The sequence below is a fragment of the Misgurnus anguillicaudatus genome, chromosome 10 (genome assembly GCF_027580225.2).
Source record: "Misgurnus anguillicaudatus chromosome 10, ASM2758022v2, whole genome shotgun sequence".
Classification (NCBI taxonomy): domain Eukaryota; kingdom Metazoa; phylum Chordata; class Actinopteri; order Cypriniformes; family Cobitidae; genus Misgurnus; species Misgurnus anguillicaudatus.
The window spans coordinates 13,477,702-13,492,482 of record NC_073346.2 but is presented as its reverse complement, the minus strand read 5'-3'; the positions used below and the strand labels follow the sequence as shown (position 1 = coordinate 13,492,482).

Sequence of the window (14,781 nt, the reverse complement as noted above, 5' to 3'; positions counted from 1 at the left end):
AATCTCCTCAACCACCACCCCAAAAAAATAAGCTTTGGAGGAACTTGTGAGATTTGAACCATATTTTTATTAACTTATTAAATTAACAGATCCATATGTAGTGGTACAAGGTGATTGACATGTAGTGGCACAAGGTGTTTGACAGCTGTGTTCACCTATCGGATCATCAAATATCAATAATGTGTTATGTTTGTAACAACACTGGGTGTGTTCATTTTAACACATTATTTTATGTTAAACTATAGACCCCTTCAAGGTTTGTAAACATTGAATGACTATCGGGTGCGCGCGCAGCACGGGGTCGAACTGTTCATAACATTTAGGCTTTATAATTTAATCTAACAGGGCTGAAAAATTATGACTTACCTGAAATGAAGTGAGCACTACAAACACAAGCCTCTTTGATATTTGCATTGTCCCAGTCTGCACGTTAATTGCTTGCAGACGCAGATGTTGTATTTTTTTGTTTTTGAGATTCTGCAGGAATCGCGAAAACTTAACGGAAGACCTGATGCGATTTTCACAGCCCACGACGTAAGTAGGCATTTTTGACGACACCGAATAATACGCAACTCAATCTGCTGTAATTACTTTTCTGACCCCGACATGCGCAGTGGAAACAGCCTGTGACGTGAACCGTGAAGGGGTCTATTCAACACATTATGTGTTATTTCGTATTGATTTTGAGTTCATGTAAATAAAACACTAGATGTGTTGTCCGATGTCTCAATTTAACACATTCGTTTTAAGAGTGTATGTAAAATATTGGACAAATCGCGTCCCGTATTGATTTGATATGCGTCATTTTGCCTGTAAATACGGGACGATTTCGTGTTTCACGGGACGGGTGGCATTGCCACCTTCCATGCACACTAACGTTGGTTGAAAGTTATACAGGAGGTTGTATATGATGAACAAGCAGTTACTCTTCAGGTGCTTTGAAGCTAGCAAGTGCAAAGGTAGAAACTAGATCACTACTCACTAAATAAGGAGTGAATCAAAACATCCATTTGGCATATGCAAGTGTCACAAGTCGGGGTGGACCCAGATGTAAATAAGGTCACGCCCCTTTTTCCACCTCGAGGAGATTCCCAAAGCCACCCCAATGACCAGACACACAAGGTAGGCATAAATTATAATGTATTTTATTTAAATTACTTAAAAATAAATAATAGGGCAGGGAAAAAGGGGAACTTAAAATAACGGCCCCTCTAGGCTCTCTTCACAGCTCGGTTTCTCAGGGTTCACGCTGGCTCTCTCTCTCTTCCTCCGCAGACGACAGCTGGGACACAAAGGCACAGTGAATCGTCCTCAATTAGTTCTCTCACCTCTTCGCTGATTACAGCTGCTGGTACGTATGGTTCTCCTTCACAACGGGTCTCCTTAGAGCTCACGCTTGTTCTCTCTTTCTTCCTCCACAGACGACAGCTGGGACACAAAGGCACAGTGAATCGTTCTCAGTTAGTTCTCTCACCTCTTCGCTGATTACAGCTTCTGGTACGTATGGTTCTCCTTCACAACGGGTCTCCTTAGAGCTCACGCTTGTTCTCTCTCTTTTCCTCCACAGACGGCAGCTGGGACACAAAGGCACAGTGAATCGTTCTCAGTTAGTTCTCTCACCTCTTCGCTGATTACAGCTTCTGGTATGTATGGTTCTCCTTCACAACGGGTCTCCTTAGAGCTCTCTCTCAGCCCACTCCTCTTCCCTGTTGATTGACAGACTGAACAGGTTATGCTATACTCCTCGGGGTGGCGGACTTACGATAACTGCTAGGCGTACTGCGTCGACCGGCAGTGGTTTCCAAGATAGCGCCGGGGACCAAACCCTCTCGGCTGGCTCGTTGGTCCAACAGAGGGGCGGGAGTGTCACGCCGTCGCACCGGGTCGAGCGCTGCCCTTTCCTCGACGCCCGTTGGCAATCGAAAACCGGACCGGGGCGCCCCTTCGTAGAGACCTCGGGGCAGCGGATCTCCTTCGCCTCTAACTCTGTGATGATAAACAGCACACAGGTAAAGTAGCAATGAAACTGGTAATACTCACACCGCCAGTCGTACAGATCTTCACCGCCACTCCTAACACAAGTCCGCCAAGCGTCTGGCTACGAAAATACTTCAGGAACTACTCCGTAATTTCTAAGGCTGAAACACACTCACAGCATAATCGTACACAGGGTTATTCTAGAATCCGTTTTCCTCTTCAGCGCCCCTAGCGAGTGTCTGGAGGCGGGGTACGTCTGACACGACACAGCAATCTCACTGCAATATACACAGCACCACTTCAAAGTGAAATTTCTACATCCAAGACTCACCCACCACGCTCAGTGCACACAATAGACGCCCGTCTTCCTTCGCCTCGCTCTGGGCGAGAATGTGGAGATGGTAACACGGCCTAGCAGTTGTTTTCCGTCACTGTGGCTGTCTCACACAAAGATCCTGTGGCTCACCCACCACGCTGACTCAGGGGCAGGGCCACCCACTCTCGCTGGAAAGCACTTAGAAGATATCCAGGTCAAGTACATACAAGTTGTATTCAATGAAGGAATTCGTTTACTCACAACTGTGGGGCTTCCGTTATCTCACGCTTCCTTCGGTTAACTTCTCCTTACGATAATTCCAGCTACACAGCTAACGGCTTCTCCAGTCGTCAATACCACCCCTACACAGATGGGTACTCACGATAGCACGTTCCTTCTTCCTTCACTTCATTCATACAAGGTCAGTCTCCGTTTACTTTCCAACCCGTAAGGTCTTCAATATCTGTATCAGCCGAAATCCCACGATGCACAAAGAGAAAGAAAGCAAGTCCAACAATCCGACTGGCGTACCAGGTGAGTTTAACTCAGCGCTACGGCGCACACCAACAACAGCGACAACGACCGACGACTTCGGGGTGCTCCTTTTTAAAGATCCACGCCTGCCTTCCTTTCGCCTCCTGTGGCTCTGTCCTCTTTCCAGTCGCTTCAGCGATCCCCGGATCAACAGAGCCTACGGGCTCTTCAAAAGGTGCGTGTCTTTGTTTGCCTTTGGCAAAGGAGCTTCCCCCGTGTCAATCGCTCCCCGTGTACATCGCTCTCGTGTCAATCGCTTCCCCTCTCTGTGTTCCAACAGAGCTATTTAAATGCTTCATCTTTCTGCAACCTCCAATCACACTTCGTTTCATTTATGCTTCACACCTGTGGCTCGTAAAGCCCTGATAGCGTTTCCCTGGAAACCAGGAAGTAAAAAGGTCCGTCTTCGTATGTGGCCCGGTGGGGAAACCTTCCGGGCGGAACCAAACTTCCCTAACTTTGGTTCCGCCCTTAGAAAGATCGTCACCTTGTGACACAAGTTTACCTAGCATGATGGCTAATTAGCGATTAGCAAGCTAATAATATAATACAGATTCATTCATGAATAAGAGTACCATTTCATTTTTTAATGTTTAATCTTCAGTGCTGTGAACTTGCTCAGCCAGCTATCTATTGAGTTGTGTGTCATCATAACTCAAACATTAGAGTGTCCGTGCTCAACTAAAAGCAGAGACGGCATCTATCTGAACCGAACAACGGTGTAATGATTCAGTTCTATTCCCAAGACAAGACGATGCTTACCCGACTGGCCAATAGGAACGTGGCCCCGCCCACGACACAACCCCCACAGAGAAAGCAAAATCCCGACACGAGAGCAAGAAACCGCACCGAGAGCAAAGAAAAGCGTTTTGATAGAAACACTTTTTTTTTTAGAGAAAATGTTTTCACACTAAAAGCAAAAACATATACTTGAGAGATTTTTTTCTCAAAAATAATTTTAAAAATTTCAAATTTATATTTTTTATGTTCTATCATGAGAAAATACTTTCTCTCAAAACTTTTTTTTTAGTCTCAAATATTATTATTTTTTGCAATTGGTATGAAAACTTTTTCTCTCAAATATTCTTTTTTTTCTCATGAAATGCTTCTTTGCTATCAGTGTGATAACTTTTTCTTTTAAATAGTTTTATTTCTCTCAGATCATTTAATTTATCACATGTAATAAAGACGCATATCTCGCTCCATATATAGTCACCTTGTGACAGATGTCTGTGGATGTGCAAAACAGGGTCAGTGTCTGGACGTCACTCTTGCACCCCTTTTGGATGTCTGTGAACGTACCAAAAAGGTTCAGTGTATAAACGTCGGACTACGACCCCATAAGGTTGTCTGTGGACATGCTAAATAGGGTCAGTGTCTGGACGTTACTGTTGCACTTCTTTTAAATGTCAGTGGATGTGCCAAAAAAGTTCAGTGTATGAACGTGACCGTCAGACTACGACAGATGCTGATATGAACTCTCATGGAATTTTTTTTGTAAATCAATAATTTATTGTCAAGGAATAAGGTTACATTGTTATTTTCATTCTATTATCATCACATATCCAACAACCGTCGAATGAATAATGAGGTCAAAATCGTCTTTTGTAAACGTTTGTGAAACTTGAGTGTGAACTGCCTCAGATAGCACAGATAGCCACAAATGATACACCATCTTTTATCTTAGGTCCTACTCTAAAGAATGAGTCCATTCACAGCATTTTCTTTGGTTGTGTGCATGAATAATCCCTTGCTATTTATTATATTTGCAAAACAAAACAAAGTATTTTATATGAAAAACCACATAAATAACAATATTTGTCACAAACAGCAGCTTTTTATGTAACTTCAATGGGGTTTCTTTAAAATGATATAAAGATATTGCATTTATTCCAATGTATGTGGGTATGGGGACACTTTAAATATTTTTAGATGGAAATTGTATACAAAAAGGGTATTATTCCTCCCTTCAGTTGGAATAGAATAACTTTTGCATAGATTATGACAGAGAAAAAATCATTTTTCACAATTCACAATTGCTGGAATCAAACAAAGGCAGAAATTCCCAAAATAGCCACAGAGTGTAACCTGTAACAGTAAAATACTAAGCACAGTACTAAAGTACAAAATTTTATCACACAATTTCTGACGGCAAAACCAAAACTACTGTAACATTTTTAATTGGTGGTTATGGCAATCAATGTGAGAAATCAATCCCAGAAATGTGAGCCAAACACACCTCTGGTTGTGAGTTCTAAAAATTCCATCTCAAAAAAAAAAAAAAAAGTTTAAGAGGTGTGACGAATGTGAAAGCAGAACAAAAGACCAAGACACCTCAGCTATCAACCACACGCAGACTTAACTACAGGTAATAGTATCATACTTTCTTTAAACAAATATTGTATGTTGTAAAATACTAATATGTATTTCTTTGTGTTTATTTTTGCTGTTTGTATTAAACAGAAATGCTGCACCTGTGCCTGATCCTCTCTGCAGTTTGTGCTATAGGCACAACAAAACGTGAGTGTCAGACTGTCTGATCTTCTACATGCTATGTTTTAATATACAACAGTCAACATACATATCAAGACAAAAGCATATAAAAACATTTGTCCTTCTGATTTCATAAGTAAGATTATTTTACTGTTTATTTTTTTAACACATAAATCATTGAAATTTAAAGTAAATTGTTTTATAAATCAGAACTTTGCATACTGCACTGTTAAATTAAATTAAATTAAATTACAACTATTAAATGTAATTGCAATGTACCTGCTAACTTCTCATTCATCTGTTGATTTATTGTGTGGATCTCATATAGCTGTTGTTCACCTTTTCAGCTGTACCTGATACTTTCTCTTACTCGGTTGGTGTTGGGGGCGGCGGTGGCACTGAATTCTCCACGGCACATGAGGGTCTAATCACAGGACTCAGAATCTGGGAATATCCCGGCAACTATATTACTGGGTATGTTTGCTTAAGCAGAACTGATGTTTGTATATTATTTATGATATAACCACTACTGTATGTTAACCATGTTCTAGATGAAACATGTTCAGACAATACAGAAAGCATTAAACAGATCTCTCTCTTTTCCTTTTATCATCAAATGAGTTCAGCATTCTTTGATCTGTTTCAGGATCCAGATGAAATATGACGGTAACTGGACAGATCTGATTGGTTCAGGTTATGGCAATCAGCAGGACCTGGTGATCTATGATAAAGAATTCATCAGTCAGATCTCGGGAAAGTATTACGGTGGTTACATCTATGAGCTGATGTTTGTCATTAATACGGGGAGATCTTTTAAAGTGGGGACGCCTGCTGGAAACTCATTCAACTTCTATCCGACTGTGAAAGGAAGTCAACTGCGTTTTCTCAGCGGTCGACACGATGGATGGGCTATAACCTCAATTGGGGCTCATTGGGCCATAGTGAAATAGAGCTGAGAAATATAAACATTAAATCAAATAAAACAAACATAACTGTTTGACAAAATATTGTAATTTTTTTTCATCTGTTAATGTACTGTACATGTTTTTTTCCAGATTGATTAGCAGCAAATGTGTTTTGATTCTTTATAGTAATTAGTCATATGTTCATGGTCATTGATTCATTTTCCTAATTTAAGGTATCATCATGAATCTAATAAAATATGCATAAACAAAATCATATTAGATGTCTTGTTTTTATTAGCCACTAAAATGAATTCAGCTGATAACACCTAAAAATTTCAGCTTTACCAACCAAGTTTTTTAAGTTAAATCAAACTTTCACTTTTTACAGCACTTTGCTGTAGTTATGCAGCTGGTTGCCAATAACTTGCTGTAGATTTAAATTAATGTTATTTACTGGTAACAGTTTGTTCAAAGTTAAATAAACATTAAAAGGTCTTTGTTTTTACAAAATTAAACTATAATTATAATAATAACCGCCTCAACCAAAGCGTTTGGTAAACAGAAACCCTCATCAATCTACTTTTTTGTTTCTTTTATATTTTAATTTCCAGAATGCTTTGCATGAGGCTGTTATTTTAGTTTTATAAAGACTAGATAAAGATGTTTAATGCTTATTAAACTTTTAACAAACTGTTGCCGGTTAAATAACATCAATTTAAATCTACAGTAAGTTATCGGCAAATGGCTGCAAGTCATACTGTCATTTCTACAGAAATTTTATATGTTTGTTATATTTCAATTATATAGTAAACTATTTTGTAAAAAATAACTAATTAATAAAAAACTTTCTAGTTGCTACAGCCTAAAACTAACTTTTTGCCACACCTGCCAATGGCTACTACATTTGCACTAACTACACATATGCAGTAAGGTACTGTGCATTAACATTTGTTAGACATTATTTAACCTGAACTAACAGGTTATAAATAATACTTCAACAGGATTTATTAAATGTATTCTTAGTAGATGTTAATTAATATTAACCCTAGGTTAAAATATACTTTACAGTCCCTTTTTTTGCACCCTATTTCACCTAATCTTTTTTTATTCACATACAAGCCAGTCTCTCTCATTTATCGCATGAGTTCTAATGTTTACGCATCATTTTGGTGGAGTTCCGCGTACTTGATATTCCTTATGAGTTTGTATTTGTCTTTTATGATCATTATGTAACAAGTTGAACAAGAAATGGTACCAAACCAGATTGATAAAAATGTAATTCATCTGTTTTTATGTTTAAACAATATATTTTGCATATATAATTTTTTTTTACATATATGTAGTTCAATGACTGGTATCCTGGTATTTAACTGCACTGATTTACCATCAGTAACTTATCATTGTCTGTCAAATATCTCTGTTGTGACACATTCCTGGCATTCAGACAATAAAACGAAATATGAGGAAGAAAATCAGAATCAGGACAGTGGTGACATGTCATTTCAGCACAAGATAAGATGCTGATTATGTAAGTATACACTGTATAACCAGCAGAACGTGTCTGTCACAACAGGAAAAAAGCATAATTCCTTTTGTTTATAGATCACAATTATTTAAACCACCTGCCATGGCATTACAAAGCATCACAAATCTATTAAGACATGAAATGCATGTAATAAAACACATAAATACTTCACATTAGTGGTCTGTACACTGATATTTATATGCATCAAAATATTTTAAAAAATATTACTTCTAAAAGCCTTATAGAAATGGTTCATCCAAAATGAAAAAGAACAATCCCACACTCTCAGAAAAAAGTACAAAGTTGTCACTTGGACAATATAAAAGGTCCTAATATGTACCATTGAGGTATATGCACCTTTTAGGTAGGCCTAGTGTACTTTTTGAAAAGATACTGCCCCAGTGACAACTCTGTACTTTTTTTCTGAGATTAGGTGTATATGACTTTCTTCTTATATTATATATATTAATATATGTATTGATATAGTAAAATTAAGGTTACATTTAATAATTGTATGGATTCGTTTGGGTGAACTATTCCTTTATCTGACATTTTATTGGGACATTTTAAATTATCGCAAAACAATGCACATGAGATTGGCCTGCAATGGTTTTAAGGACAGTTCATATAAAAGCAAGAATAGTTACTTGTGATAGGTGACCACTGTCTATGATTTTGACAACCCTTTCTTCTATGGCTTTTATTGCTTATGGTGCCTTTCTTTCTTTTTTTGCACCCCTGCATCCAAGCGAAGAATGATTTACAGTTTTGTGTACGTGCAACTATGTGAGATTTGCATGACTAAAGCTACTATGCACATCATACCACAGTTTACTGTACGTGCACTTCTCCAAAAAAACATACATGAGATAAAAATAGGTTGATAAAGCTAGTCTAACTTGTTACAGAAAATGGAATGACCAAAACAAAGAAATATTCCTGTAATTTACGGGTTTGTCTATATTTTTTTAAGCACAGTAATTTCTCATCATTGTTTTCTTCCTGTAGGTATTTGTTCTTCGTTTGATTTGTTGCTGTTTTTGCAGATGTTTAATCTCTCTTTGTCCCCCAAAGCTATTCAACACTAAGCTTGTCATAATTAAATGGGTGAGGATGTGTGTCACGGTCTTGTCAGACATCTGTGCTAGATGTTGATCTGAGTGCATCTGACAAGACCGTGGCAGTATCATGTTCTGTGTGGGTGCATTTGTGGAATCACATGGTGTGTGTGGCTTCCACATGTTCCCGGTGTCTTGTTGCTGTCGTGATCTTGCCAGACCTTAGTATAAGTTCAGGTCTATGTTAGAGGGCAAGATCCCGACAGCATTGTGTCTACATGGGAACACGTGTGTTTCACATTATGTCTGTGTAACACGTGTTCCCAGTGTTTTGTGGCTGTCATAGTCTTGCCTGACCCTGGTTAGTATCCAGGCGGTATGTTAGAGGGCAAGACTATGGCAGCATGGTGTTTATGTGGGAATACGTGTTGTTTCACATCATGTATGTGTAACACGTGTTCCCAGTCTCTTGTCACTTTTACCCTACTCCCTTATGTACTCGTGTCTTAAGTGATTAATTATGTTCACCTGTTCCCCATTGATGTGCTGTCTATTTAATGCCCTCATGTTCTCTGTGTGTTGTGCGTGCGTTGTTTGATATTCAGTGTCTATGTACTCGTTTATCTATTCCAGTCATTCTCATATTCTAGTTTGTGTTCCATCACAGTGTTATTATTTCATGTTCTGTTTTACCCCCTCGTGGGTTTGTTTTGTTCAGTTTTATTAAAACATAGTTATATTTTCTTACATCTGGTCTGCGTTTGGGTTCATCTTTAGTTTTCCTTTTCCGGTGTTTAAACCGATCGTGACAATGTGTTGTTAAAATTATGTATATTTTAATGTAATTTTCATGTAATGCATGCACATGCAAAACAGCAAAAGAAGCTAACTAAGCTCAAACTAAAAACTCAAAACGTCTTAATAAAACTTGAGAAATATTGTAAGATGAATGTGGCACTGGATGATTACAATCAATGGTTTTTAAATGGTTTGAAAGCATATATAAATGGCACAATTTCCTACATTTTCACAGATAGCTTGTAACAAATGTATAACATGACAAATATATTGAACAACATAAATGCAAACATTTTTACATGTCACTTCATATTTTTATATTGGTCTGAACCCACTCACATAAGATAAGATTTACTTTCTGAACGGCTTTGTTACTAGTTTCGTTATAATATCGTTGTGAAAAATCAAAGATTAAGCAGAAAGAAAACAGAAAGATTTTATCTTTGCTTAGTCATAGACATTCGCATAATATATGCGCATTTGACAGACACTTTATTCCAAAGTGACTTACAAGGGCATTCAAGCTATAATCCGTGAACCGGAGGGATTAAACCCACAATCCTTTGTGCCCTCAGAAAAAAGGTACAAAAGTTGTCACTAGGATGGTACCTAATACTGTATGTATCATTTTGGTACCATTTGAGGTACCAAATTACGCCTTTTAGGTATAAAAGTGTACTTTTGGAAGACTTTCTGCCCCAGTGACAACTTTTTTTACCTTTGTGTATCTTTTTTTCCAGAGTCAACCAGTTGAGCTACATGAAAAAAAAAATATATATGCATATATTATAGTATTATTTAGTATCAAGTAATCAAGTGACGTTTTATTAAGTGTGCTTGCAAAAGCACACTTATTGTTCTTCTTAAGTTTTATTATTATTTTTCCCGGGTAGATTTTTTTGGCCAGCTCTAGCGATTAGACCGTTTGACACAGAGACACCGTTCAAACTTTAAAATGTTCGGGCAGTACCGGTGTAAGTTGCTTGAGAAGATAAGGTCACAGATCGATGTCGTTCGGCCGCCATATTGGAAAGAACACAAAACCTTAAAAAAGTTTCACAGGTCACAAATTTTGTCCAAACTTCATGAAATTCCACGTACGCGATCCTTGGACCGAGCCTCACAAAAGTTACTAGAAGGATTTTTGATTTTCGGAAGCGTTTGCGCGCCACAGCCCAAACTAAATGTGCGTCAACGCCGCCAAAACAGGAAGTAGTTCAAATCTCAATATGTCTGTAACATTTATTAACCAAAATTTGTATATGAACTCTTTACTCCAATGTGAAGATGCCCAAGATAAAAAAACATTGCAGTAACATGTCTATATTTTGTTATTTTCACTTTAAAATGTCCAATTAAAACCTGTGTAAAAATAAAAATGTCATTAGCCTTTACCAGTAGAGGGCAGCCTTTACGTTCAAACGTGTTTTTTAGACAGAAAGTAAAGATAGCGGCCGCCATCTTTAGAAGCTAAGCTAACAGGCTATTGCTCCGTGGAAAAGTTTGAATAACAATGGCGGGATGTAGTTTTAAGGTTTAAATGGCAAAATGGAATTTAGAAGAGCTGTTGAGAGAATCGGGTGTTCCTTTAAGAGCCACAATACAGCGAAGAGCTGAGGAAGAGAAAGCAGAGAAGCCCGGAGAAGAGGCGGCAGCCTCAGACTCTGCTGCGAGCCCTGGAGGACTCAGTAACCTCGGCTGCCACCCAAGCTTCGTATCGTATATGGACAGATTCCTGGATACATATTTTTAGAATTGTAAACTTCATCTTATTCACTATACAGTATGCGGTTTCGGACGCAAAACTGCAAATGGATTTTATATTCTGAATGCTTGAATCAACGCGAGCTCTCTGGAGAACGTGCATTTTCACATACAGGTAGGAATTATATGATTCAGACATATTTTAATCCCTTTCTTTTATTTCAGTGATATATGGCACGACAAGTTTAATTCCCCTTTTCATTAATGTAATACATTGTAAACGTATTAGTTTCGCTCGCGTCAGTATCGCGTCCTCGCTCGCGTGATCGTTTGGCTTCGGCTCTATGACAGCTGCATGATTTAAATGATTGTGAATTGACGCGAAAAAGTGTCACTTTACCTTAAATCATGCATGTGATGCCAAGTGTATTTAAACAGTCATGACTTTCAGAAATGTATGACACATTTAAAAACACAGCTTTTGCCAGAAGACTGCGTATATGCCATTTACATGATCTTCAGGTAAGAAGATACATATATCTAAATCGTATGCTTAGCTACTGTTGAACGGGAACACGATTGATTGCATTATGCTGTCAATCACTGAGGGAAATATTTTCTTTTATCATTAATTTCACAGTCTGGGTCGACAGAGGCGCGGGCGCCGCAAAATCTTTATTTTTCAATCACTCCGCAAAGAGACTTAGATAACTCTGCTGATTTTGGACTTACAGATATGATTTATACATCATTTAAAACGTTAAAGTGTCTAGTGTTTTTTCTGTCCAGTCCCATTAAAAACAGAATGTTGTGCTTTTCGCAAAATTAAGAAAATAAACATAATGCGCATTTGTTCTCTCTCTTAGTGACGTCCTTTCAGAAACACGTCAGAAAAATGAGCTGTAACTTAACGAATTGTTTTCATAGAAACAAAAGATAAATGTCTACATAATGCTTGGAATGTCTGCTTTTAAATGGTGTAAGTGAAATCGAAAACAAATATTGTACTTCGTTGTTAACTGTATTAAAAGAGGGAGATGTACCGTCTCTCATGTTACTGCATTATTTATAAAGAGCCACGCCCCGCTCCATTGAAGAGAAGAACAGAGATCATCCATATTCATTAGTCAACGCCACAGTCAATGGAGACTCCGTCTCTGCAGCCATTCAGTGTTGAGTTTTAATCCGAGTGCTGAAAACATCACATCTACTTGTTTACTCGGGACTGTAACTACAGTTATCTCCAGACGCGAATGTTTTCTCTGTGCTTGCTCATACAGCAAAGGCTCAAATATTATGCGAGTCATCGTTCTCACAAAAGAATGCAATTTAAACGAGTAAGTTAATCGGCCATCGCTCACAGCCCAGCACCTGCACCACTGTATGCGTATCGCGCTGACAAACATACACCTGATTTTACTGCCCTGATGAAATCTAAAAGTATAATTTCTCTTATTAGAAGCTAGCCTAATGTTTGCCAGTTATTAAGATGGCGGTTGTAGTTTAAATAAAGGGTTGTGAAATAATAAGCTTTGACAAAAAACTGCATAAAACAATTTTATGTTCCATATTATAAACTTTTGGTTATGTGTACTTAAGTGAGTAGATATGGCTATTATTTACACCTTTAAATGTAGAATAAAGCTTACTCGGGTATCTTACAACGCACTGTTGTTATGCAGTTTTAAAATACAAAATACAAACATGTCTGGATGTAGATAAAGCCTACTTGGTCATATTACAATGCACAAGTTTTGTTGTATGCAGTTTGAAAATACATGTTTGTAGAAAAAGTATATTGTACAATGCACTGATTTTGTTGTTATGCAGTTTCAAAATACAACATGAGTATGTTTAAATGTATATGTAGTAATCATCACTGATATATCTCTGGCCCTCATGACAAACTAATTGAATAGCCCTGTCGTAGACGCTCAACACACAATCATATTCATAAATAGTAAAGAAATGAAACGATATTAGGCTATCAGTGCTGCTGTCGCTCTTTCCTATCGCTTATTATAAAAATGAGCTTATGATCAATAAAATGCAGCTTATATCTGCTGCTTTTTGTGACGTGAACTCTGGCCTACATTAAAGGTGCAGTGTGTAATTTTTAGAAGGATCTCTTGACAGAAATGCAAAATAATATACAAAACTATATTATCAGGGGTGTATAAAGACCTTTCATATGGCTCTTATATGGCCGTTATGTTTTTATTACTTTAGAATGAGATGTTTTTATCTACATACACAGATGCCACCATGTTTCTACAGTCTTAATGGACAAAATCATGACATGTTTGTCCTGTGGTGGCTACCGTAGCTTCTCTATGCATTTCAAAAGCGAGGGGTGAGCTGTGGACTGAGCTTTTGGTTGCAATTTGGAACCTCACCACTAGATGCCGCTAAAATTTACACACTGCACCTTTAAGTCTCATGTTTTTAAGATTATCTTAAGTACTAAAGGATTTTTGGTATATTATGTACAAAATTAGTGTGTGAAAATATGGCACTTTAAAGGGATTGTTCACTCAAAAATTAAAATTATTTAAATTACAATTCTAAAAAAAATGTAATAAGAAAACACTGAGGGCTTGACATTAACTTTTTGAGGAACTTGTCCTTCGGACAAGTAAATTTGTGTTTCACTTGTCCATGCACAAAAGTCACTTGTCCGGGTAAAGTTTTATAATATAATGTATTTTTTGTGTTTTGCTAATCAGTGGCAGAGCAAGGGATTTTTCATAGAGGAGTCGGACAACTAATTTTTTCTTACACTTGTACTACAAAAAATCCACTTGTCCCGGACAAGCGGACAAGCCTTAATGTCGAACCCTGAACATGTGCAGCACAGCCGTTATAGTTGGTTCTAGGCTAGCTAGCTATCCCTGTATTTACATAAAATGGTCTGTGCTAAGCCCCGGATGTCCTTAAATGCTGGAAGCACCCCTGGTTACAAGCCTGTATACATTTCTGTGTGTGTGTGTGTGTGTGTGTGTGTGTGTGTGTGTGTGTGTGTCAGGAATGCTTTCACGTATTGAAACCAAACTTTGTACATGAACTTGGGACTCCAATGCGAGGATGCACAAGATAAAAAACATTCTAAAATTTTACATTTCACAAATCACGTTAGTGATCGCACCAGAGCAAGCACACTTTTGCGGTTCCTCCGGAAGTGCATTTTCTAGTTTTATATGCTTTTTAACATGTATAAATACCAGATGTGGTATTTAGACCTAACTCTAAAACCATTGCAATAAGTGCTGGGCATAGATTAATCTAGATTAATCTCATACAAAATAAAAGTAGTGTTTTGCTTACTATATGAGTTTGTGCTGTGTGTAAATATTATGTATATTTAACCACAAACACATACATATATATACATTTAAGAAATGTTTTATGTATATATCATTTTTAAATTTATATATAATAAAAATATAAATAAATATACATGTAAATGTGTCT

At 37.6% G+C, this 14,781-nt stretch overlaps 1 protein-coding gene across 1 annotated transcript; it reads left to right on the top strand.

The window, feature by feature from the left end:
• The first annotated feature begins 5,079 nt into the window (after positions 1-5,079).
• On the top strand, positions 5,080-6,496 carry LOC129449109 (zymogen granule membrane protein 16). The gene is made up of 4 exons (XM_055211880.2): positions 5,080-5,195; positions 5,291-5,347; positions 5,668-5,794; positions 5,967-6,496. The coding sequence occupies exons 2-4, from the start codon at positions 5,293-5,295 to the stop codon at positions 6,268-6,270; spliced, it is 486 nt and encodes a 161-aa protein (XP_055067855.2). The 5' UTR covers positions 5,080-5,195; positions 5,291-5,292; the 3' UTR covers positions 6,271-6,496.
• The last annotated feature ends 8,285 nt before the right edge of the window (positions 6,497-14,781 follow it).

What these genes read in the sequence shown, in the direction of transcription:
- LOC129449109 (XM_055211880.2), top strand. Translation starts at nt 5,293, where the DNA reads ATGCTGCACCTGTGCCTGATCCTCTCTGCAGTTTGTGCTATAGGCACA. An exon ending in TGCTATAGGCACAACAAAAC is followed by an intron (nt 5,348 to 5,667) that starts GTGAGTGTCAGA and finishes TCACCTTTTCAG; the next exon opens with CTGTACCTGATACTTTCTCT. An exon ending in CCCGGCAACTATATTACTGG is followed by an intron (nt 5,795 to 5,966) that starts GTATGTTTGCTT and finishes GATCTGTTTCAG; the next exon opens with GATCCAGATGAAATATGACG.